The 27,203-nt window shown below is 46.9% G+C and overlaps 1 protein-coding gene across 1 annotated transcript; it reads left to right on the top strand.

The window, feature by feature from the left end:
• The first annotated feature begins 377 nt into the window (after window positions 1–377).
• LOC129831650 (immunoglobulin superfamily member 10-like) lies at window positions 378–27,203 on the top strand. The gene is made up of 10 exons (XM_055895006.1): window positions 378–528; window positions 1,383–1,664; window positions 3,508–3,637; window positions 9,685–10,075; window positions 10,216–10,986; window positions 11,250–13,142; window positions 17,319–19,010; window positions 19,714–20,614; window positions 23,582–23,948; window positions 24,095–27,203. Exons 2-10 carry the CDS (start codon window positions 1,462–1,464, stop codon window positions 25,643–25,645), a joined length of 7,899 nt encoding a protein of 2,632 aa, XP_055750981.1. The 5' UTR covers window positions 378–528; window positions 1,383–1,461; the 3' UTR covers window positions 25,646–27,203.

Genomic DNA, 27,203 nt, shown 5'->3' with positions numbered 1-27,203 from the left:
CTTGGGTCAGGTTTGCATTTTCCCATTTAAACATCGTCTTCAATTTCGCAGACGCTCTTCTACAGAGAAACTTACGTGAGCAATTTAGGTTTTAAATGCGTTGCTCAAGGGCACATTGACAGATTTGTCACCCTGCGGTAGGCTCGGGGATTCAAACCAGCAAACTTTCGGGTTACAGGCCCATGCTCTTAACCACTCCTAACCACCAGGCTGCGTGTCCCCACTTCTGGTTAAGGATATTGGAGAGGGGGGGGGGGGGGGGCTGATCCTAGATCTGTACCTTGGGAAATCTTCGCCCCGGAGCGGGGGAGGCAAGGGTGGGTGGAAGCTAGACATGAGCACTCAGACCATTCATCCTCCAGAACTCACAGTTGCCTGTGTTTCAGACAGACAGGAGCGGTCTTGTAACGGGAATGGCTTGCAACCAGAAGGATTTCTCCTACGACTGGCTTCTAGGATCCAACACTATAACTAAATAACGTATTTACGTGACTCAAGGATTTTGGATTCATTTCTGCTTTGACACAGGTAAGTGCGGTGAAGTGTGGAGAACTTTTAATTGGATGACAGACTACAACATGGTAATTAGAAACACAGTGTTTTGAATTTGAAGTATAATATTATTACATATCAGTTTTTTATTGCCTCTAGAAAATATTTCTGAACGTAGAAGAAAAGCTCAAATCAAACATGGAAATAAATAAATAAATAAACAACTAATCTAAACATGATGTTAATTGGTGACTTTAGATAACTTCATTTATGGAACAAGGTGTTTCATTAGCATGGACCTCATAGTGTATTTAAAAAAATCAGTTTCAGAGGTGAAGTGTTGATGGTGTTTAGGAAAGGAGCACCACGAATGGGATTATTAGACTACAACACTGTAGTACCCTGTCGACTTTACGCACAACCTTTCTCTCTGTGCATTGGGAAAGATTAGAATTCACATTTTTATCTAATATGTAGATATTTTTTTATATGACTCTCAATGACTTTATTTCGATCCCTGTTATCAGAACCAAGGACTTATTATATTATCTACATTGATTTAGCAATTGTGCATATATTGCATATATTGTTTAAAAAACTATTTCTGTTGAATCATCATTGCTTTGTGTTTGCCAACTTAAAACTATGGACACTTTCTCTCTCTCTCTCTCTCTCTCGCTCTCTCTCTCTCTCTCTCTCTCTCTCTCTCTCTCTCTCTCTCTCTCTCTCTCTCTTTCTCTCTTTCTCTCTCTTTCTCTCTCTCTCTCTACCCATCTCTCATTTTATTTGTATTTCACGTTCTCTTTGACACATAATACACTGCATTCTTTGCACATATGAAAAGAGTCCTTCTTTAAACTAATCAACCAACCCCTGTGTCTCTCCAACAGGTTGACATTCATTAATGAGAGGAGAAGAACCCGAGCCACGCAGTGTGTGACTGAGTGTGAAGCGCTCTCCCTCTCCAGAATGAGTGTGTGTACCGACTGCCCCTCATACCTGCGGCGGTGGCTGCTGACGGCTGTGTTTGTCTTGGTCGCTCTGCTACCAATAACCAGCGGCTGCCCCAAGTCGTGCGCGTGCTACGTTCCCACCGAAGTGCACTGTACCTTCAGATATCTGACCGCAATACCAGGCCAGATCCAGACGGCTGTGGAAAGAATTAACCTAGGGTGAGAGTCAGACTCTCTCTCTCTCCGCTCTCTCTCTCCCTCCACTCTCTCTCTGTTCTCTCTCCGCTCTCTTTTTCAATGTTTATTAAAAGGGCTTTATTGGCATGGGAAACATATGTTTACATAGTCAGAGCAAGTGAAATAGATAATAAACATAATTAAAATAAACATAAAAAAATGAACAGTAAACATTACACTGAAAAAAGTTTCATAGGAATATAGACATTTCAAATGTCATTTTATGGCTATATACAGTGTTAAAAATTATGTGCAAATAGTTATGGGTTGTATTGACAGTGGTGTTTGTTCTTCACTGGTTGCCCTTTTCTTGTGGCAACAGGTCACAAATATTGCTGCTGTGATATTTCACCCAGTAGATATTTACCAAAATTTGATTTGTTTTCAAATTCTTTGTGGATCTGTGTAATCTGAGTGAAATATGTGTCTCTAATATGGTCATACATTTGGCAGGAGGTTAGGAAGTGCAGCTCAGTTTCCACCTCATTTTGTGGGCAGTGTGCACATAGCCTGTCTTCTCTTGAGAGTCAGGTCTGTCTACGGCTGACCTTTCTCAATAGCAAGGCTATGCTCTCTGAGTCTGTACATAGTCAAAGCTTTCCTTAATGTTGGGTCAGTCACAGTGGTCAGGTATTCTGCCACTGTGTACTCTCTGTTTAGGGCCAAATAACATTCAACTTTGACCTGTTTTTTGGTAAAATCTTTCCAATGTGTCAAGTAATTATCTTTTTGTTTTCTCATGATTTGGTTGGGTCTAATTGTGTTGTTGTCCTGGGGCTCTGTGGGGTCTGTTTGTGTTTGTGAACAGAGCCCCAGGACCAGCTTGCTTAGGGGACTCTTCTCCAGGTTCATCTCTCTGTAGGTGAGGACTCTGTGGGGTGTGTTTTGTGTTTGTGAACAGAGCCCCAGGACCAGCTTGCTTAGGGGACTCTTCTCCAGGTTCATCTCTCTGTAGGTGATGGCTTTGTTATGGAAGGTTTGGGAATCACTTCCTTTTAGGTGGATGTAGAATTTAACGGCTCTTTTCTGGATTTTGATCATTAGCGGGTTTCGGCCTCATTCTGCTCTGAATGCATTATTTGGTGTTTTACGTTGTACATGGAGGATATTTTAGCATAATTCTGCATGCAGTCTCAATTTGATGTTCGACCCATTTTGTGAATTCTTGGTTGGTGAGCTCACCCCAGACCTCACAACCATAAAGGGCAATGGGTTCTATAACGGATTCAAGTATTTTTAGCCAGATGCTAATTGGGATGTCAAATTTTATGTTCCTTTCGATGATGTAGAAGGGCCTTCTTGCCTTGTCTCTCAGATCGTTCACAGCTTTGTGGAAGTTACCTTTGGTGCTGATGTTTAGGCCGAGGTATGTATAGTTGTTTTATGTGCTCTAGGGCAAGCAACGGTGTCTAGATTGCATTTGTATTTGTGGTCCTGGACTTTTTTTGGAACACCATTATTTTTTGTCTTACTGGGATTTACTGTCAAGGATCAGGTCTGACAGAATCTGTGCAGAAGATCTAGGTGCTGCTGTAGGCCCTCCTTGTTTGGGACAGATCTAGGTGCTGCTGTAGGCCCTCCTTGGTTGGGGACAGACGCACCAGATCATCAGAAAACAGTAGACATTTGACTTCAGATTCTAGTAGGGTGAGGCCGGATCTCTCTCTCTCCGATCTCTCTTTTTCTCTCTCCCAGTCTCTGTTTTCTCCCCCTCTATGAATGCACATACAATATATTTTAGTTATATATTAGACCGTTGATGTAACATTTTGAGAAAGAATAAATGATTCACTGTTAGATGGTTTTCCCACTTTTCTGTCTTCAGGTATAACAGTATAACCGCATTGAAGGAGAATGATCTGTCTGGGTTGGAATACCTGGAGCTGTTGATGCTCCACAGCAACACCATCCACAGCATCGCTGACAGGGCCTTTCAAGACCTCAAGTCCTTACAGGTATACGTACAGCACTGTCATAAACACCTGTCGATATACAGGTAATGGAAACATGTGAGTAAATGAGGGATACTAAGTATATTGAAAGCAGGTGCTTTCACACAGGTGTGGATCCTGAGTTATAATCAAGCAATTAACATCCCATCATGCTTAGGGTCATGTATTGAATGGGTCATACATTTTTTAGCAGGCCATTCTTTTGGACATTATTGTCGCATGTCTATGCCCCCATAATATGACAATGCCCCCATCCACAGGGCACAAGCGGTCACTGGTTAGCTGAGCCTGAAAACGATGTACAGTGCCTTCAGAAAGTATTTGTACCCTTGAATTATTCCATATTCTGTTGTGTTACAGCATGAATTCAAAGTTTATTAAATATATGTTTACACACAATTTCCCCAGAATGACAAAGGGGCCCCACAAGGGCGTGTGCTCCGACCCCTCCTGTACTCCCTGTTTTTAGATATTTTTGCTAATGTATTGAAAATTAAATACAGAAATGTCTCATTTACATAAGTATTCACAACCCTGAGTCAATACTTTATACAAGCACCTTCGGCAGCAATATCAGCTGTGTCTTTCTGACTAAGTCTCTAAGAGATTTCCACACCCGGATTGTGCAACATTTGCCCATTATTATTATGTGTCAAGCCCTGTCAAATGTGTTGTTGATGTAACGGGTGTCGCCGGAAGAACGCATTCTTTGAATTCCACATAATTTATTGACGAAATGAAACTTTGGAAAAGAAAAAAACAATAAAGAAAACAACGACCGAACAGCTTCGTTGTTCAAACTATCTGCACGCAAACAAAGATCCCACACAGAAGGAGGGAAAAGGGTTGCCTAAGTATGATCCCCAATCAGAGACAACGATAGACAGCTGCACACAAACAAAGATCCCACACAGAAGGAGGGAAAAGGGCTGCCTAAGTATGATCCCCAATCAGAGACAACGATAGACAGCTGCCTCTGATTGGGAACCTGTAACGTTCGTCTTGTGGTGAATGAACGGACCAAGGCGCAGCAGGTGAGGAATACATACTAATTTATTTAAATGACAGACGAAAACACTGACAAAACACTAGAACAAACTACAAAACAATAAACGAAGGCAACAGACCTGAAACAAACAAACTTACATATAGACGAAGAACGCACGAACAGGAACAGACTACCTAAAACGAACGAACAAACGAAACAGTCCCATGTGGTAAACACAGACACAGGAACAATCACCCACAAACAAACAGTGAGAACAACCTACCTTAATATGGCTCTCAATCAGAGGAAACGACACACACCTCCCTCTAATTGAGAACCATACCAGGCAAACCATTAACCCAACATAGAAAACACATAACATAGACTACCCACCCCAACTCACGCCCTGACCAATTAAACACATACAAAACAACAGAAAACAGGTCAGGAACGTGACAAACCCCCCCCCCTCAAGGTGCGAACTCCGGGCGCACCCCTAAAACTCAAGGGGAGGGTCTGGGTGGGCATCTGTCCGCGGTGGCGGCTCCGGCGGTGGACGAGGACACCACTCCACCACTGTCTTTGTCCCCCTCCTTAGCGTCCTTTGAGTGGCGACCCTCGCCCCCGACCATGGTCCAGGAACCTTCACCAACGCCCCTCTAAAATAGAGGAGACAACTCAGGACAGAGAGGTAGCTCAGGACAAAGAGGTAGCGCAGGACAAAGAGGTAGCTCAGGACAGAGGGACAACTCAGGACGAATGGCAGCTCCGGACTGAATGGCAGCTCCGGACTGAGTGGCAGCTCCGGACTGAATGGCCGCTCCGGACTGAGTGGCCGCTCCGGACTGGGTGGCAGCTCCGGACTGGGTGGCCGCTCCGGACTGGGTGGCCGCTCCGGACTGGGTGGCCGCTCCGGACTGGGTGGCCGCTCCGGACTGAATGGCCGCTCCGGACTGAGTGGCCGCTCCGGACTGAATGGCCGCTCCGGACTGAGTGGCAGCTCCGGACTGGGTGGCAGCTCCGGACTGGGTGGCAGCTCATGACTGTAGGGCAGCTCATGACTGTAGGGCAGCTCATGACTGGAGGGCAGCTCATGACTGGAGGGCAGCTCATGACTGGAGGGCAGCTCATGACTGGAGGGCAGCTCATGACTGTAGGGCAGCTCATGACTATAGGGCAGCTCATGACTATAGGGCAGCTCATGACTGTAGGGCAGCTCTGGCAGCTCCTGACTGGCTGGCGGCTCTGGCAGCTCCTGACTGGCTGGCGGCTCTGGCAGCTACTGACTGGCTGGCGGCTCTGGCAGCTCCTGACTGGCTGGCGGCTCTGGCAGCTCCTGACTGGCTGGCGGCTCTGGCGGCTCCTGACTGGCTGGCGGCTCTGGCGGCTCCTGACTGACGGAAGGCTCTGGCGGCTCCTGACTGACGGACGGCTCTAGCGGCTCCTGACTGACGGACGGCTCTAATGGCTCGTGGCAGACGGACGGCTCAGATGGCGCTGGGCAGACAGATGGCTCAGACGGCGCTGGGCAGACAGATGGCTCAGACGGCGCTGGGCAGACGGATGGCTCAGACGGCGCTGGGCAGACGGATGGCTCAGACGGCGCTGGGCAGACGGATGGCTCAGACGGCGCTGGGCAGACGGATGGCTCAGACGGCGCTGGGCAGACGGATGGCTCAGACGGCGCTGGGCAGACGAATGGCTCAGACGGCGGTGGGCAGACAGGCAGCTCAGACGGTGCTGGGCAGACGAGCAGTGCAGGCAGCTCAGACGGCGCTGGGCAGACGAGCAGTGCAGGCAGATCAGACGGCGCTGAGCAGACGAGCAGTACAGGCGGCGTTGGGCAGACGGCCGACTCTGACCTGCTGAGGCGCACAGTAGGCCTGGTGCGTGGTGCCGGAACTGGTGGTACCGGACTGGAGACACGCACCTCAAGGCTAGTGCAGGGAGCAGGAACAGGGCACACTGGACTCTCGATGCGCACTATAGGCCTGGTGCGTGGTCCCGGAACTGGAGGTACCGGGCTGAGGGCACGCACCTCAGGGCGAGTGCGGGGAGAAGGAACAGTGCGTACAGGGCTCTGGAGACGCACAGGAGGCTTGGTGCGTTGTGCCGGAACTGGTGGTACCGAGCTGGAGACACGCACCACAGGGAGAGTGCGTGGAGGAGGAACAGGGCTCTGGAGACGCACTGGAAGCCTGGTGCGTGGTGTAGGCACTGGTGGTACTGGGCTGGGGCCACGCACCATAAGGCGAGTGCGGGGTGCTGGAACTGGAGGTACTGGGCTGGGGCGGGAAGGTGGTGCCGGATATACCGGACCGTGCAGGCGTACCGGCTCCCTTGAGCACTGAGCCTGCCCAACCTTACCTGGTTGAATGCTCCCCGTAGCCCGTCCAGTGCGGGGAGGTGGAATAACCCGCACTGGGCTGTGTTGGCGAACCGGGGACACCATGCGTAAGGCTGGTGCCATGTACGCCGGCCCGAGGAGACGTACTGGAGGCCAGATATGTAGAGCCGGCTTCATGGCACTTGGCTCAATGCTCACTCTAGCCCGCCCAGTGCGGGGAGGTGGAATAACCCGCACCGGGCTATGATGATGCAGGCATACCCATAAAATCAAATCACATTTTATTGGTCGCATAGACACATGTTGCGGGTGTAGTGAAATGGCTGTGTTCCTAGCTTCAACAGTGCAGTAGTATCTAACAATACACAACAATACTCACAAATCTAAGAAAGTAAAAGAATGGAAATAAGAAATATAGAAAAATTGTGTCAATGTCGCAGTCCAATGTGGATGGGGGCGTGCTCCCTCTGTTGTCTCCTGAAGTCCATGATCAGTTCCTTCATTTTGTTGACGTTGAGTGTGAGGTTATTTTCCTGACACCACTCCGCCAGGGCCCTCACCTCCTCCCAGTAGGCCATCTCGTCGCTGTTGGTAATCAAGTCTACCACTGTAGTGTCATCTGCAAACTTGATGATTGAGTTGGAGGCGTGCGTGGCCACGCAGTCGTGGGTGAACAGTGAGTACAGGAGGGGACTGAGCACGCACCCTTGTGGGGCCCCTGTGTTGAGGATCAGGATAGTGGAGGTGTTGTTGCCTACCTACCTTCATCACCTGGGGGAGGCCCGTCAGGAAGTCCAGGACCCAGTTGCACCTACCACTATGCTTGAAAATATGGAAAGTGATACTGAGTAAAGTGTTGTATTGGATTATCCCCAAACTTTGTATTCAGGACAAAAAGGAAATTGCTTCGCCACATTTTCTGCAATATTACTTTCTTTTTTTTTTGCAAACAGGATGCATGTTTTGGAATATTTGTATTCTGTACAGGCTTTCTTCTTTTCACTCTGTCAATTAGGTTAGTATTGTGGAGTAACTACAATGTTGTTGATTCATCCTCAGTTTTCTATCACTGCCATTAAACTCTGTAACTGTTTTAAAGTCACCATTGGCATCATGGTGAAATCCATGAGTGGTTTTCTTTCTCTCCGGCAACTGAGTTAGGAAGGACGCCTGTATCTTTGTAATGACTGGGTGTATTGATACACCATCCAAAGTGTATTAATTACTTCACCATGCTCAAAAGGATATTCAAAGTCAGATTTGTTTTATTTTTTACCCATCTACTAATAAGTGCCCTTCTTAGCATTGGAAAACCTCCCTGGTCGTTATGGTTGAATCTGTGTTTGAAATGCACTGTTCGACTGAGGGACCTTACAGATAATTGTATGTGTGGGGTACAGAGATGAGGTAGTCATTAAAAATAGCATGTTAAACACTATTTATTGTACACAGAGTGATTCCATGCAACTTATTATGTGACTTGTTAAGCACATGTTTACTCCTGAACGTATTTATGGTTGCCATAACAAAGAGATTGAATACTTATTGACTCAAGACATTTCCGCTTTTCATTTTTTATAAATTTGTAACAATTTTGAAAAACATAATTCCACTTTGACATTATTGGATGATTGTGTGTAGGCCAGTGAATTTTTTTAAAATCAATTTTAAATTCAGGCTGAAACAACAAAATGTGGAAAAAGTCAAGGGGTGTGAATACTTTCTGAAGACACTGTATATCATATGCTATGGCCGTCTCAGTCACCAGATCTCAACCCAATTGAACACTTATTGGAGATTCTGGGGAGGCGCCTGAGACAGCATTTTCCACCACCGTCAACAAAACATCAAATTATGGAATTATGATGTCACATCCCTCCAGCAGAGTTCCGGACACTTGTAGAATCTATGCCGAGGTATTCTGATCTGGCTGGTGTCCCAAAGTCATATTAACACACTATATGTTGGTGTTTCCTTTATTACCCGTATATATATACACCACTTAGAAGACATTTTGTATCCAAAGCCACACCCGCATAATTTTTGCACAAATTGGTGGTCCCGGGAATCGAACCCTCTATCCCAGCATTGAAAGCACCATGCTCTACCAACTGAGCTACAAAGGATCGTTTATGTGTTTCATACGTTGACTCATTTGATTCACATTTGCTCATATCCATATTGGCAGACTAGACAATGATTTTGTTAAATGTATAACCCTACTCCATTCATAACCTCATATAATTTCTTGACAGAGTAGACTTTTTCCCCCCAAGCTAGTGGAGCCAAAGAACTAAGCATGCTAAGACATTAATAAATACAAGTTCTTCCTTCCAGTAACATCTTTCAAATCCAAGTGTAATTCATCTTGTAAAATATATCACCAAATAAACAGCTGTGTCTTTTGTCCGTGGTGTTCATATTTTATTCCAAAGACGTTTGTAGGCCCTGAGGGTTAACTGAGAAAAAGGATTATAAAAGGCCTTGGAAATGCATCACTCTACAACTGCTTTGAGTTACTCTTATTGAAAAAACATTCACAACAGCTGACTTCTGGAAGTGCTCCCAGGCAGAATGACCTCACATCACCTCTGGCCCGGATTATTTTTACAACACTGTTTTTCCTCAAACACTGTTTTTCCTCAAACACGTTAGCCGTGGTACACTCTCGCTCCAGGGGTCTCTATGTATGACTATTAAATGATGTTCCTTCAGGTCCTGAAGATGAGCTACAACAGAGTGAAGGAGATCAACAAGGACACCTTCCAAGGCCTGGAGGGCCTGGTACGACTCCACATGGACCACAACCTCATCGAGTTCATCAACCCGGAGGCGTTCTACGGTCTGACCACGTTACAGCTGGTCCACCTGGAGGGCAACCTGCTCCAGCAGCTTCACCCGGATACCTTCATCACGCTGAGGCACAGCCAGGTGTTCAAGGTGTCCTCCGTTAGGAACATCCACCTGTCTGACAACCTCCTCGCCAGCCTCCCCAAAGACATCTTTACTGGCTGCTCCCAGCTGGAGAACATCTATCTCCATGGCAACCCCTGGTCCTGTGACTGTCGCATGGCTTGGTTCCCAGAGTGGGCGGAGATAAATTCAGGTAATGTTACATTAGAGTTCTGTCTGCAACATTCTGATTGTTTGATTTAACTTTGGCAGTTACTGTACATAAAAAAAAGATCATAAGGGAATGGTTGGATTAAAACTACGTATCGATTCAGTAATGACCTTGTTTTCCAGGTGTGCTGAAATGCAAGCGAGACAGGAAGTATGCCAGAGGTGAAGCCTGTCCCGTCTGTGAGACCCCTTCTCCCATTCGAGGCAGGAGCCTAACCCAGCTTCCCCATGACTCCTTCACCTGTACCAAACCCTGGATCCACCCCCATCTGAAGCAGAGGAACGTCAGCCTGGACGAGGGGGATTACACCCCAGTCTCCCCCCGGGACTTCATCGCTCCCGTCGGATCCCTGCAGATGAACCTGACAGATCAGTTCCACAATGACGCTAGCCTTACCTGCACAGTCCAGAGACCGTCAGCCATGGAGAACCTGACTCTAACCCAGGTGGAGGAGGGGGAGAAGAACGTGACCATGCTGTCCACCACCATCTCTACATGGCTGGTCTGTAATATTGACTATGAACACATCCAACAGCTCTGGCGCATCCTGGCTACGTACAGTGACGTTCCCATGAGGCTAGAGAGAGGGTTGATGCTCTCCAGGACCCCAGATATGATCTACAAGTACACCCAGATCAGACCAATGGAGGGACGTGATGAAATCCACACAGATATCGAAGCTGAGATTAAGGCTTCACCCGCATGGTTGATGCAGGGAGAGGTCAACTTTCAGCTGGACCGTACCACGACCACATTCTCCACTCTGCACATTAAGTACAGGTCAGTGGTTAACCTGCGTGTAGAGAACACAGTGTCGCAGACGAGGGACCGTTACAGCTGGACCATCATCAAACGAGACAACCAGACTCAGACTGAGCACTCTGTCCTCATAGGTGGGTGTTGGGCAGAGATAGAGCCCCCATACAATGCTTGTTGATGCTTGTTGAAAAGGGCTACATCAAAGCAATGCATGGTTAAAATGTGTCTTGTTCATGACTGAGCACTCTGTCCTCATAGGTGGGTCCTACAGGACACATTGTGTTGTGGATGAGCAGAAATGTGTCCATATAATGTATGTAACATACTCTCAGAGCTACAATATAGCAATGTACATTATAAAATCAATTTATTAATGTGATTCTTGTTGTAATTACAGGTGGGGTGGTGGAGCTCAACTGCCAGACTTTGGGGGAGCCAAAGCCCTCTGTAGAGTGGATCTTATCGGACGGCAGTAAGGTACGGGCGCCCTACTCCAGCGAGGACCGCAGGATAGTGATCACCGTTGATGGGAGGCTCACCCTGAGAGGAACGGACACCTCAGACACTGGGCTTTACCGCTGCATCGCCACTAACTACCTGGACGCAGACGTGCTCAGCTTCCGGGTCACCGTACTGTCTCCCGATGTGGAGGAAGTGGAGGTCAACGGAGTCAAGCTCTCACGGCCACTGGGCCAGAGCCTGGTTCTAGACTGTGGGTCCGCAGGCAGCCCTGATGCCTCGGTCCAGTGGATTCTACCTGACCACACAGTCCTGGATAAATCCTATGGGAACAGGAAGCTCTATAGGAACGGGACTCTAGGAATAAAAGATCTGACCTCCAGAGACCGGGGGTTTTACAGGTGTCTCAGTGCTAACTACCTGGGGGTGGACCTGCTGACGTCCCAGGTGACTGTCACTGGGGAGGGGTACAGGAAGGTGACGGTGGTGGATAGAGAGGGGTCAGGGGTGGAACCTGGGGTTGAGTTTGAGGTTGACGGGGGCATAGAGGAGAGGGAGGATTCCCACAGTGAGATCCCTTCCTCCAGCGCTTCTGACAGAACCATCAAGGAGTCCAGGACCATCACATCAGATAGGCCGTACCCCAGACTCAGGTCCTCCTCTCAGGGCAGAGGATCAGGTGGCTCAGGGGTGAGGTTGAGGGGCCCAGCCAGCAGTAGACGCATATGGAGCAACAGGAGGGTCTTTGATCAAGCCTCCAGGAAAGTAGACCCTCAGAGATTTGCAGAGTTCATGAAGAAGGCTCAAGGTGGTTCAACAACGAAGACAGAGAGGGAGAAAGAAAAAGGAGTTTCTGAGACTGACATGTCTGCGGACGGGGATGCTGGATCTGGGAAGGGTCTGTCTCATGAAGACGGACTCGTTGTTTTACCAAGCACCGTCATACCAACCCCAGATACTCCAGATGAAAGAAAGATGAGTGTAACTGCAAGCATAGAGAACGTAAACAATCAGAACAGTGAAACCAGTTTCATGACAACCATGGAGATCCCAGATGACATTCGAACTAGTTTCACTGTAACAACAGAAAACACTGACAGAGTGACGACAGAGTCATACAGCCGGTCAGACGCCACACCCATCGAGTCCACATTCACCCACGGCCCCGACATCACAGGGATAATCAGTGAAACTCAGAGTGAGGCAGTCACACCATACATTCCCAGTATCAGTAGGTCTAGTGGAACTAGTGGGTCTAGCGGTGAGTCGTACGCTCTGGAGAGGAACACGACGGTACCCCTGAGGCTACCCGTCACTCTCCGCCTCACCGTGACCGACACCACAGACGAGACCCAGATCCTATTCTCCGGAGAAGCACCTGCAGAATCGGAGACCTCCACCGGGGCGGCACGATCGCTCGTCGCCGACCCCAACGTCACCCCCATGATGGACAGTCCCAGATCACCCCCAAGAGGGCCTGAGATCCACACAGCCACTGACCCAGACAGCCAGACCACCTTCACTGCAGTCACCACCACCGAGAGAGAGCAGGATGAGATCACCTTCCACACCACCCAGAGGATCAAGTCCCCCCGTCTGCCTGCAGGCTCCACTATCATCTCCCGCCAGCAGATCCACATCATCCCCCCTATGAAGGGCCGAGGAGGAGGAAGAGGAGGGGGCCGGAGGAGGAACCCTCCAGGCAGGAGGAGGTTCATCAAGCCCAACCGAATCACAGACATCCAGTCCATCCTGAACAAACTCAAACAGCCCACCACGCTGAAGAAGCAAGGCAACAACACAGTACACTACACTATGGAGCTGACCACAGGTACGTTATGTCATGTTGTTCAAATAGGATATGTAGTTTCTACACTATGGAGCTGACCACAGGCACGTTATGTCATGTTGTTGAAATAGGATATGTAGTTTCTACACCATGGAGCTGACCACAGGCACGTTATGTCATGATGTTGAAATAGGATATGTAGTTTCTACACCATAGCTCTGACCACAGGTACGTTATCCCAAATGAGAAAAAATGTGGTATATTTTAATATATTACAAGTATTCTAAAGTATACCTAAATATACAACAAATGTAAATAATATATTTCAAATGCGAGATGTACTTTTCTGGTATATCTTAAGTATACTATAAATATATACTGAACAAAAAATATAAACGCAACATGGAACAATTTCACCGATTTTACTGAGTTACAGTTCATATAAGGAAATCACTTAATTGAAATAAATAAATTAGGTCCTAATCTATGGATTTCACATGACTGGGCAGTGGCCCAGCCATTGGTGGTCCTGGGATGGCATAGGCCCACCCACTGGGGAATCAGCCAACCAGAATGAAATTTTCCACACAAAAGTGCTTTATAACAGACAGAAATACTACTCCTCAGTTTCATCAGCTTGTCAGGGTGGCTGGTCCCAGACAAAGGTGAAGAAGCTGGATGTGCAGGTCCTGGGCGGCAGTTGTGAGGCCGGTTGGGCGTACTGCCAACTCTAAAACGACGTTGGAGGTGGCTTATGGTAGAGAAATTAACATTCAATTCTCTGGCAACAGCTCTGGTGGACATTCCTGCAGTCAGCATACCAATTGCACATTCCTTCAAAACGTGTGACATCTGTGGCATTGTGTAGTGTGACAAAACGGCACATTTTAGAGTGTCCTTTTATTGTCCCCAGCACAAGGTGCACCTGTGTAATGATCATGCTGTTTAATCAGCTTCTTGATATGCCATACCTGTCAGGTGGATGAATTATCTTTGCAAAGGAGAAATGCTCACTAACAGGGATATAAACACATTTGTGCACAAAATCTGAGAGAAAAACTTTTTTTGTGCGTATGGAACATTTCTGGGATCTTTTATTTCAGCTCATGAAACATGGGAACAAACACTTTGCATGTTGGGATTACATTTTTGATCAGTATACTATCATCACACTTCAATACACTTATTCAAAGTGTATTATAAATCAGTGGTGGGCCGTCAGGGCCTGCAAGGCCTTCTCTGCTGGCCTAAACATCATCAGAATATAATTTTTTTTTTATATATATTTTCCCACAAATATGTATTAAATTATTCCCCAGAGTAAGAGTTATACTCTTCATTTCATAGCTTTCCTCTTGGTTGCACTGCTTCCAGCCCCAGGTTGAGATTTGGAGGGCTGGTCTTTATGTTAGATCTTTTATCCAATCATATTCAGCCATCATGTGTTGCCAGGGGTCTAAAATCTGCCCTCAGGCCTTCAGAATCAACAGTGCAGGCGCTTGTAGCCTATAGTGAATGGAAATGAAAATTTAGTGTCAACCAATCAGCTTTAGAGTTGGCTATTGTACGCCTGCTGGCTGGCTCCAGTGTTACACAGGAGCCAGCTAGCAGGCGTAGTGCGTTCACGTCTTTTGATTGGATTACCAATATTGAGAGGCAGGTCCTATGGGCAGGTCTATGCAGATCTAGGAAACTGAATTTGATAAACGAATTAATTCGCGTACTACTAAGCTGTTTTTTCAACCCACAATGGCGGAAGGAGGAGAAGATATCGATTTGGTCGAGGATATAATTATAACGCCATTCTCAAGACGAACTTTTCAAGAAAAGTTAGACATTGTAAGGAGAGGTCGCCCGACGCCACAAAGCCTGTCACAGGCGGGAAAGGGCTTCATTCGCTCGCCACTTTCAAAGTTTCAACTACGAGCGCTGTCAATGGCTCACAGGCTCCTTGGCTCCGAGAAGCACTGCAAACTGTACTGCTGGGAATGCCTATTATTTGCAAGTGATCGCTTTGGTGTTTGGAGCCACACTGGCTTTGCAAACTTAAGTTGTCTAACCAAGGCAGCAACGAGACACCAAAGTACGGCTGGGCACTTACAAGCAATGGTGCTTTTGAAAACTTTTGGGGACACCGGAGTGGATCTACAGCTCAAAGAACAAGCGCGCAGGGCACCGAGCTGCACAATGAAAAGGTAAAGGGAAATATTGAAGAGACTCATTGATTGTGTCATGTTTTTGGGTAAACACTGTTTACCCAAAAATGTCAATTTGTCAATTTCAAGGTGACGCAACGCCTGGTTATACTGCATTTCTGTCTAAATGTATAGTGTCTAGAGCCATGGCATCATAATGATGGTAATAAGAGGTGGATTAATTCGGGTGGGACTGTGTAGTACCTCACTGAAGGCCCAGGCCCCAGGCCCAGCGTTTCTGTCTAAATGTATAGTGTCTAGAGCCATGGCATCATAATGATGGTAATAAGAGGTGGATTAATTCGGGTGGGACTGTGTAGTACCTCACTGAAGGCCCCAGGCCCACGGCACGCCACTGCTATAAATTAATTGCTTTTCAGTCTTTTAGTGTACTATGTGTTCACTATCATTAAACTTAAACACACTCATTAAAACTGTACTTCAATTTCAAACACGTTAAATGCATTTTTGTATTTTAATTTAAAATACACTTGGAGTTGTTTTTAAGTTGAAGCACCGATTTAAAAAAAAATGAAACTGCTTGTAAGTGATCATTAGTATACAGCTATTAGTATACAGCTATTAGTATACAGCTATTAGTATACAGCTATTAGTATACAGCTATTAATATACAGCTGTAAGGTACAGCGCTTGTATTTCTTCACATTTTGTTGTGTTAGAAATTGATTTAATTGTAATTTCTTGCCAACAATGAACTCAAAATACTCTGTAATGTCAAAGTGAGAAATAAATCTAAATAAATAGTAAGATTAATACAAATATATATATATTATATATATATATATATATATATATATATATATATATATATATAAAGATAACTAAAGTATAGTCGTTGCATAAGTATTCAGCCCCTTTGTTTAGTTAAGTATACATTAGTTCAGGAGTAAAACGTGGCTTAACTAATTACACATGGACTCACTCTGTGTGAAACAATAGGGGTTTAATGACTAACCCTTCCTCATAAAGAGAGGGCAGTGATTGGTTGATGGGTAACAATATCAAATCAGACATTGAATATCTCTTTACGCATGGTCATTTTAATAATTATGCTGTGGATTATGTATTAAACCACCCAGACACATCAAAGATATACAGTCGTACTCCTGAACTGAGCTGCAGGACTGGAATGAAACTTCTCAGGGATAAAGGGTTAATGTTGCGCAATCCAGGTGTGGAAAGCTTTCAGAAACTTACCCAGGAAGACTCACCAATCTAATCACTGCCAGAAGTGTTTCTAGAATGTATTGACTCAGGGAGCTGAATAGTTATGCAACAACTATATTTTAGTTATTTAAATGTCTATCAATCTTTACAAAATGTAAAATAAAATCTTTGCGTAGATTGTTGACAAAAAAAATTAAAAGGAAATCAATTTTAATCCCACTTTGTAACGATAACATTTTAAGAAATCCAATGGGTATAAAGACTTTTGCACCGTAGTTTCAGTGGCAATAATGAGTTTTGAAATACTTTCTTAATTCCAGTTCAGAAGAGTGCAGAGAAAGTTGACAATGATAACGATTGTTTATTCCACATAAGGTAGCATGCACAGCTGAGGAAAATGCTTCCTGAGACTATACTTTTTCATAACTCAAGTAAATATACTTAAGTATACTTTCAAAAAAGTATATTTAAGATAAATGTCCACAAAATATATTAAATTATACTTTCAAAAAAGTATATTTAACTTAAATGTCCACAAAATATATTAAAGTATACTTCCAAAAACGCATTTGCAAAATGTTTTGCATATTACCCAGCATCCTTTTCTGCAGTTGAAGAATTGACATTAAAATGTATTTAAAATGTATTTTTTTATATACTTAAATATAGTTATACTTGTCATGTTGTTCAAATATGTTATGTCGTTTCTTGTCTTTGATGTCCACATTATCTTTGTTGGTGAGACTCCTGAGCTTTTTAGGAACAGCCAAAAGATGATGATGATGATGATGATGATGATGATGATGATTCATTGTTATTGTTGTTGCTATTTCAGACTGTGACTGTGATGAGGATGGGAAGAAGAAGACAAGTGGTCAGCGGATCGTCACACCCACAACATCGCCTAAATCATCGCCTTTAGTCTCTAGCTCCTCTCTAGGAAGAACAGAGAGGCCTATCTCTACAACACTGGACACTCCCACCACCACATACTCAACAGAAGCCCCCACCACCACCACCCAGCCCACCTCCACTCACTCTCAGTCCAGAGGTGAGGTATCCATAACCTCCTCTGATGCCCCAGAGTCTGACCCAACACACGACCCTATGACGAGCACAACAGATGAACCAACAACCTCCACCATCACAACCACAACCGCCTCCAAGGTCGTCCGTGGTAAGATCAACTGGGACAGGCTGTTTGGGAACAGGGCGAGGCAGAAGGAGAAACTCAACGGGCTACGTAAACCAGCCAGGCCCTCCACCAGCACAGAGGGTTCAACAACGGTCCAACCCACCACCACCGCAACTACAACTACAACCGCACTGCCCACCCAGCGGTCTCTGGCTGAACCTGTGACCGAGTCACCGTCTAGAGCAGGTAAACACCCAGAGACCCCAGAGAGCTCATCAGACGATGACTATGGAGATTCATCGCCTGACTCTGAGGCATCGACCACATCCCAGCCTGGCACTAGCCGTGGAACTACAACCCCAGCCTGGCACTACAGGTACTCCAACACCACAGAGTCTTCCCCAGACACCAAGACTATCGCTACTCCACCCACAGAAAAACCTGCCCCAAGAGAAGATACAGATGAGGCCTCGTCCTCTGGGTCTGAATCCGGAGGGTCAGGGGGGTACCTTTCCCGTAGATTTGGGGGAAACCGGAGACCGAATGGAGGGTCAGGGGGCAGGAGGCCTTTCAGGGGCAGGTGGCCTTTCAGAAAAACCATAACAACTACCGAAGCGCCCAGCACCACCATGGAAACAACAGAGATCACCATGGAAACCACCACATATCCCACACGGACCGTCTCCGTCTCCAAGCCCCTGTACACGCCCTCCAGGGAATCAGAAAGGTCTGCAGTGACTGTGTCCACTGACTTGACCTCCGTGGGAGAAACCACCACAGACTACGACTCATACGAAGATGAGAACTGGACAGACGAGATGGGGTCCACCACTAACCGTCCACGAGCCTATACTTCCACCACCAGGCCCAGAATGACTTCCAACACACCTCATCCAACCACCACCTCAAGGCCTTACACGACATCATCAACCCGCGTCCAGACTAACACCGACCCCATCAGAGTGAACACCAACATCAGGCTCCCGTCAGGGAGAGATAGTCGTTACCAGATCACACAGAGACCCATGATCAGGAGAACCAGGCCAACGGTGTCCAGTAAAAGGGCCAGACCAAGCCCAGACAAGACCCTGACTTTTGACACACTGACTGTTCTGGAAGCAGAGCAAGGGCACACCAATGGCCCCTACAGTAGCAAGGACATAGACAATGCCATCTCTAACACCTATACCCACATCACCGGCTATGATACAACAACCGCTAACATTGTGGGCTTTGAGCCATCTACCAAGGACATGCTCACCAAGCCCAGGATTGTGGGAGGCAACGCGGCTAGCTTCACTGTCCTGTCCAACTCAGACGCCTTCCTGCCCTGTGAAGCCGCGGGCAGCCCTGAACCCACCATCAGCTGGAAACGCTTCTCTTCAAGCATGGGTAAAAGGGTATAGATATTTAGCATGTTATAAAACTACTTTGGAATGAAGTTGTACTGAAGTTATAATGTATTTACATATTCTCTCTCACTCCCTCTATCTTGCTCTCTTTCTCCCCCCTCTCTAATACTCTCTCTCTCTCTCTCTCTCTCTCTCTCTCTTTCTCTTTCTCTCCCCCCTCTCTATTACTATCTCTCTCTTTCTCCCCCCTCTCTATTACTCTCTCTCTCTCTCTGTTTTTCTCTCTCTCTCTCTGTTTTTCTCCCTCTCCCTCTCTCTCTCTCTCTCTCTCTTTCTCCCTCTCTCTCTCTCTCTCTCTCTCTTTCTCCCCTCTCTCTCTCTCTCTCTCTCTTTCTCCCCTCTCTCTCTCTCTCTCTCTCTCTCTCTCTCTCTCTCTCTCTCTCTCTCTCTCTCTCTCTCTCTCTCTCTCTCTCTCTCTCTCTCTCTCTCTCTCTCTCTCTCTCTCTCTCTCTCTCTCTCTCTCTCTCTCTATCTCTCTCTCTCTCTCTCTCTCTCTCTCTCTCTCTCTCCTCTCTCTCTCCTCTCTCTCTCTCTCTCTCTCTCTCTCTCTCTCTCTCTCTCTCTCTCTCTCTCTCTCTCTCTCTCTCTCTCTCTCTCCTCTCTCTCTCTCTCTCTCTCTCTCTCTCTCTCTCTCTCTCTCTCTCTCTCTCTCTCTCTCTCTCCTGTTCCTCCCTTCCTTTCAGGAAGCACAATGACCATCAAGGGCAAGATAGGCAAGTTTGAGGTGTTCCAGAACGGCACTCTGTCCATCCAGAACGCCAACATCAAAGACCGTGGCCAGTACCTCTGCCTGGCCGAGAACGACCAGGGGTCGGACAAGCTCCTGGTCACCCTGTCCGTAGTGGCCTACCCCTCACGCATCCTGGAGCCCAAGGTACGGGAGATAAAGTCCCACTCAGGGAAGACAGTGGAGATGAAGTGCAAGGCGGAGGGCCGCCCCACCCCTCTAGTCTCCTGGATCCTGGCTAACCGCACCCAAGTCAGGGGCCACAACTCGGACCCCAGAGTGTCAGTGACCCCAGAGGGTACTCTGCTCATCAAGCATGTGTCTGTGTATGACCGGGGCCACTACAAGTGCATCGCCAGTAACCCAGCAGGAGCCGACACTGCCACTGTCAGACTGCAGGTGGTGGCAGCACCTCCTGGTATCCTGGAGGCCAAACGACAGCAGGTCCAGGCCGGTGTGGGTCAGAGCCTGTGGTTACCCTGTACAGTTCAGGGTAGCCCCCAGCCCACCGTACACTGGGTCCTCTATGATGGGATGGCGGTGCTGCCCCTGAAGCCCTCTGTGGACCCCAGGGTGTCTGTGTTCGCCAACGGGACGCTCCACCTGACTGATACGGCCGCCACGGACAGTGGGAAGTACGAGTGCATCGTCACCAGTTCTACAGGGTCAGAGCGCAGGGTGGTGACGCTGACTGTGGAGAAGAAGGAGATGGCTCCTGAGATTGTTGAGGCGTCACACCGCAGGACGGTGCTGTCGTATGGGGACCAGCTGAGGCTGAACTGCTCGGCCACCGGGGACCCTAAACCCAGGATCATCTGGAGACTGCCGTCCAAGGCTGTGGTGGACCAGTGGCACAGGTAATGAGGACATGATCTGTAATATATACGTAATCACGCAGTCTATTCAGAGACGTACAGGTACAATCACACGCCAGCAGGTCAACATACACACATATTGAAATGTATCCAGGTTCTCTGTGCTACAACACAGCTGTTTAAACACACCAAAAGAGTTATATTTACATCATTTAGCAGACGCTCTTATCCAGAGCGACTTACAAATTGGATATATATACATTTAACCAGGCAAGTCTGTTAAGAACAAATCCTTATTTTCAATGAGGGCCTAGGAACAGTGGGTTAACTGCCTTGTTCAGGGGCAGAACGACAGATTTTTACCTTGTCAGCTCGGGGATTTGAACTTGCAACCTTTCGGTTACTAGTCCAACGCTCTAACCACTAGGCTACCTGCCGCCCCAGTTCATCATTATAACTTCTCCTCAAATCATTTCGATGTGTTTCCAGTAGAGAGAGCTAAAACTGGGGTTTTCCAGAGAGATGAATCGTGCCTCTTCAGTACTAGTTTAATAAGTTAGTCCATCCATACACTGAGCACCTAAGTTTGAAAATGTACAGAAACGTGGATTGAAAACAGAGACTTCAAAAAATAAAGCCAGAAGCCTCCTGAGTGGCGCAGCGGTCTAAGAAACTGCGTCGCCGTGTTAGCTGCGGTGCAGCTGTCCTTGTCCGCGCACTAGCGACTCCTGTGGCGGGCCGGGTCACCAAGTCCGACACATTGGCGCGGCTGGTTTCCGAGTTAAGTGGGCGTTGTGTCAAGAAGCAGTGCAGCTTGGTTGGGTTGTGTTTCGGAGGCCAATTGGATACCACGAAATTGGGGTGAAAAAGGGGTAAAAAAATAATAAACTAAAGTTTTTAAATGAAAAAGCCAGTCTCGGAATCTGACCTGCCAGGCTGAACACATCATGCAGAGACATGTAAAGACTTGCTCTGTTATTTGTAGAGTCAGAAATACACTACGTGACCAAAAGTATGTGGACACCTGCATGTTGAACATCTCATTCTAAAATCATGGGCATTCATATGGAGTTGGTCCCCCCTTTGCTACCGTAACAGCCTCCACTCTTCTGGGAAGGCTTTCCAATAGATGTTGGAAAATTGCTGCGGGGACTTGCTGCCATTCAGCCACAAGAGCATTAGTGAGGTCTGGCACTATTGTTGGGTGATTAGGCCAGGCTCGCAGTCGGTGTTCCAATTCATCACAACAGTGTTCAATGGGGTTGAGGTCAGAGCTCTGTGTAGGGCAGTCAAGTTCTTCCACACCGATCTCCACAAACCATTTCTGTATGGACCTCGCTTTGTGCACGGGGGCATTTTCATGCTGAAACAGGAAAGGGCCTTCGCCAAACTGTTGCCACAAAGTTGGAAGCACAAATCGTCCAGAATGTCATTGTATGGTGTAGCACTAAGATTTCCTTTCAGTGGAACTAAGGGGCCTAACCGAGATTTTGCATCCTCCAAACCCAGATTAGTCCGTTGGACTGCCAGATGGTGAAGCGTGATTCATCACTACAGATACGCGTTTCCACTGCTCCATAGTCCAATGGCAGCAAGCTTTACACCACTCCAGCCGATGCTTGGCATTGATCATGGTGATCTTAGGCTTGTATGCGGCTGCTCGGCCATGGAAACCCAGTTCATGAAGATCCCACTGAACATTTATTGTGCTAACATTCTTTCCGGAGGCAGTTTGGAACTCGGTAGAGAGTGTTGCAACCGAGAACAGACAATTTTTACGGGCTACGCGCCCGTTCTGTGAGCTTGTGTGGCCTACCACTTCGCGACTGAGCCGTTGTTGCTCCTAGACGTTTCCACTTCACAATAACAGCACTTACAGTTGACCGGGGCAGCTCTAGCAGGGCAGAAATTTGTTCGGCAGCATCTGATCTAAAGCTACATGTTAATGTAATCTCTCCTTGGCCTTTTTTGTACTCGAGACATTTACCCCAAATGTAAATTATTTTTTATGGACTTTAGAAAACGGTAACAGTATTACATGAAGCATCTTGCATATATTTTGTTTCGCTCAGAAAGATGGCAGGAATATGAGCATTTGTGATTTCAGACTTTTATGTCATGATACTTATTTTTTTCATAACAAATAACAAATAAGTATCATAACAAAAAAGTCTGAAATCACAAATGCTCATATTCCTGCCATCTTTCTGAGCGATACAAAATATATGCAAGATGCTTCATGTAATACTGTTACCATTTTCTAAAGTCCATAGAAAATAATTTACATTTGGGGTAAATGTCTCGAGTACAAAAAAGGCACTGCCATTTGTTATTCAAAATATGACTTCCCAGCCTTCTGCATGCATTTCTAAAATTACTTCTTTTTTTTATATACAAATGCTATAAAATTTATATACAAAATTGTTTATATACAAATGCTTATATTGTAAAATCAATAGGAAGTAATATCATATAAAGCAACATTCTTTCTCTATTCAACAATTTTCAATTTGTTGTTATCTACAAATGACGACACACTGAATCTTCGTTTGGGTATTGGTTAGACTACAATTAGGGTGTGGAAATGTTAAGATTATTTTGCTCTTCACTCGTAGTCAGTTAGTATCCTCCTCCCGGCCGGTCACGTTGTACAGCGCCATATGTTCCTAACGGAAACCCTGAGGGTTTTGTTTTTCTTGGAATAGAAACACAATAATATTAATCAAAGTAATTAAGCTACATTTCTTAAAATCAATCCCATATACTATGTTCTTACAAAAAAAGGTTTTAAATTCTCTAATACAGCCAATATAAAAAACAGTCAAATGCTTCTCAAAGATGGCCTCTGGGGGTCAAACTAGAACTAACTAGCATTAATGGTAACAATGGCTGACACTTAAATAACGTGCCATAGAATTCTGCGGCAGCCCGCAAGCTGTGCTGTAGTACGAAGTAACTTTTAAAGAAAGAGCCAATCTACCTAATTATTTTTCACAACTCTTCATCCAGGATGGGAAACAGGATCCAGGTCCTGGACAACGGTACCCTGGTCATAGACTCTGTGAGTGACAAGGACACTGGGGACTACCTGTGTGTGGCGCGCAGCAAGGTGGGAGACGACCTCCAGCTCATGAAGGTCACTGTGTCCATGAAGCCAGCCAAGATCGAGCCCAAGACGTACAGCAAGAAGCAGGTCCCCTACGGCAACGACCTGAAGGTGGACTGCAAAGCGTCCGGAGCTCCGGAGCCAGAGATCTCCTGGGGCCTACCGGACGGCACCATGGTCAACAGCGCCCTGCAGGCAGACAGCAGCAGTGGAGGGGGACGCGCACGTCGATACATCCTGTTTGATAATGGCACGCTTTATCTCAACGAGGTGTGAAATCTACCTGAACACTTATTAGTTAATGCAAGGAATAATGGGCTGTATTCAATGTTGCTAACTCAACGTTGCTAGATGTATTTCTTCTCTGTCTTTGTAGTCCTCTGACTCCGATCTGCTGGTACTGTGTCTGTCTACAGGTGGGCATGGCGGAGGAGGGAGACTACACGTGCTACGCCGAGAACCAGCTGGGCAAGGACGAGATGCACGTACACATCACCGTGGTGACTGCAGCGCCACGGATACGGACGCCCAGCCGGACCTACGCCCAAGTGAAGCCTGGAGGTGACATCCGCTTCGACTGCGAGGCCACGGGCGAGCCCAAGCCCAAAATCCTGTGGATGCTCCCTACCAACGACATGATCGCAGCCTCCAACGAACGCTACCTGATGCACGTCAACGGGTCTCTCGATATCCGGGACGTTAAGCTTAGGGATGCTGGTGAGTACGTGTGCATGGCTCGCAACACCGCCGGGGATGACAGCAAGGTTTACAAGCTGGATATTGACGGAAACCCTCCGGTGATCAACGGCTACTACCAGAACAGGACCGTGGTGAAAGACACGGCTGCTAAGTACTCCAGGAAGTTCATAGACTGCAAGGCCGCTGGAGACCCACCTCCGAAGATCACCTGGATCATGCCGGATAACATCTTCCTGAATGCTCCGTATTTTGGCAGCAGAATTATCGTCCACCACAACGGAACGCTGGAATTCCGGAACGTCCGTCCGACGGACATGGCGGAGTTCATCTGCATGGCAAGGAACGACGGAGGGGAGGCGGTGATGGTGGTACAGCTGGAGGTCACTGACATGCTCCGACGGCCCATCTTCAAGAACCCCTTCAACGAGAAGGTGGTGACCCGCATGGGCAAGACCACGGTGCTGAACTGTTCTGCAGATGGTCACCCCACACCAGAGATCATCTGGCTGCTGCCTAATGGGACCCGCTTCACTGGCAGCCCCGACCGGGGCTTGCGCCAACACATAGGCAACGACGGAACCTTCGTCATCTACAACCCCACGAAGGAGGATGCTGGGAAGTACCGCTGTGCCGCTAAGAACTCGGTGGGCTACATTGAGAAACTGATAGTTCTGGAGGTGGGCCAGAAACCTTTAATCCTCACCAGGCCCAGAGGGATCATACGCAGTGTGTCTGGGGACCCTCTGTTCCTCCACTGCCTGGCTGATGGCAGCCCCAGCCCCAGCATCTACTGGACCATCCCTGGTGGCCACACCCTGGTCAGGCCGCAGGTCCATGGACGCCACCAGCTGATGGAGAACGGGACCCTGGTTGTCAGGGACACCACCCTCCACGACCGGGGAAACTACGTGTGTCGGGTAGGGAACGACGCAGGCGAGGCGGTTCTCACAGTGCCGGTCATCATCATCGCCTACCCTCCCCGCATCACCGCGGGACCCCCTCCCACCGTGAGGGTGGTGGCGGGGGCGCTCATCCAACTCAACTGTGCCGTCATCGGGATCCCAAAGCCAGAGATTACCTGGGAGCTGCCTGACCACTCTGTGCTCTCCACGGCGGGGAAAGGGCGGCCCACGGGCAGCGAGCTGCTCCACCCACAGGGCACGCTGATCATCCAGAGACCCACCACAGCAGATTCTGGCACCTATAAGTGCCTGGCCAAAAACCATCTTGGCACGGACTCACGGGTCACGTATATGCGTGTGCTGTGAGGACCAACGCTGACTGAAGGGGAATATAAAAACCCTGGACTATAAACTCTAAACAGACACAGAAACTTCACAGTGTGTCCTATAATGTACAATGTCAGGAAAGACTATTTTCCCCATGTGGACTTGTGAAGAGCCGGGTTTGTGGAATAGTTTGACCACGGTACAGCTCACATCAATCAGCCCAGTAGCAGAACCGGATTATTGAGAGGAGGAGGAGGGAAAGGAGGAGGGAACAAAAAGAAATGGAAACTGTACAGAAGAGGATCTGTTCTTTCCCAGAAAGACGGACTAGCTATTATTCTTTCTGTAACATAGTCAGAGGTCTGGAAACCCACCACTGGCTCTCTATTGTTTTGTTTTTTAAGGGTCTAGAGACTGTGTCTGACAGTGAGGTTCCATGTTTTTAAAGGGTCTAGAGACTGGGTCTGACAGTGAGGTTACATGTTTTTAAAGGGTCTAGAGACTAGGTCTGACAGTGAGGTTCCATGTTTTTAAAGGGTCTAGAGACTAGGTCTGACAGTGAGGTTACATGTTTTTAAAGGGTATAGAGACTGGGTCTGACAGTGAGGTTCCATGTTTTTAAAGGGTATAGAGGCTGGGTCTGACAGTGAGGTTCCATGTTTTTAAAGGGTCTAGAGACTAGGTCTGACAGTGAGGTTACATGTTTTTAAAGGGTATAGAGACTGGGTCTGACAGTGAGGTTCCATGTTTTTAAAGGGTATAGAGGCTGGGTCTGACAGTGAGGTTCCATGTTTTTAAAGGGTCTAGAGACTAGGTCTGACAGTGAGGTTACATGTTTTTAAAGGGTATAGAGGCTGGGTCTGACAGTGAGGTTACATGTTTTTAAAGGGTATAGAGGCTGGGTCTGACAGTGAGGTTCCATGTTTTTAAAGGGTCTAGAGACTAGGTCTGACAGTGAGGTTCCATGTTGACAGTTCTGACCCAACACTATACTGTTACAGCCTATTGAGAGAGAGGAAGACAGAGAAACTCACTCACTATGTTCCCTCTGGACACTGCCTCGATGTTTATGTCTCTTTTTGGGTTGTTTAGTGACGGATTTGCTGCAATGACACAGAGAGAGAGAGAGAGAGAAAAAAATAACTATTATGAGAATGTTTCCACCTATTCTGACTTCACTGCTTGTTTATATACGAGCAGTATATTTTTATGGACTGACAAATATATATTTCTCATATACATTCTACACTGGATTATCATACAGTTGTTCGTAATACATTTCTCACATTTCCAAATGTTGATCTTTTTTGAATGAGCTTTGGTTAGTTTGTGATGTTATTCTCTATCTCTCCTATCGTGGTTTGATAGTGCTTGGGTATTAATACCAACTTTTATGGATGTGAAATTATAATTTACACAGTATTCAGTGGCATTATATGAACTGTCTCTCAACGTAAATACAATTATGCATTATTGGTTTTATGTAATAATATATTTATGCCTTTTGTAGCTAATAACGACTTTGTGGAAATTAATTGGTGCTTAGGTGTAAATGAATGGTACCCGGGAGATGAAATTAAACCAAAGATGGAACGTG

This window comes from Salvelinus fontinalis, chromosome 33 (assembly GCF_029448725.1).
Source record: "Salvelinus fontinalis isolate EN_2023a chromosome 33, ASM2944872v1, whole genome shotgun sequence".
Classification (NCBI taxonomy): Eukaryota; Metazoa; Chordata; class Actinopteri; order Salmoniformes; family Salmonidae; genus Salvelinus; species Salvelinus fontinalis.
The sequence above is the reverse complement of the archived record's forward strand: the minus strand, read 5'-3'. Positions and strand labels throughout refer to the sequence as shown.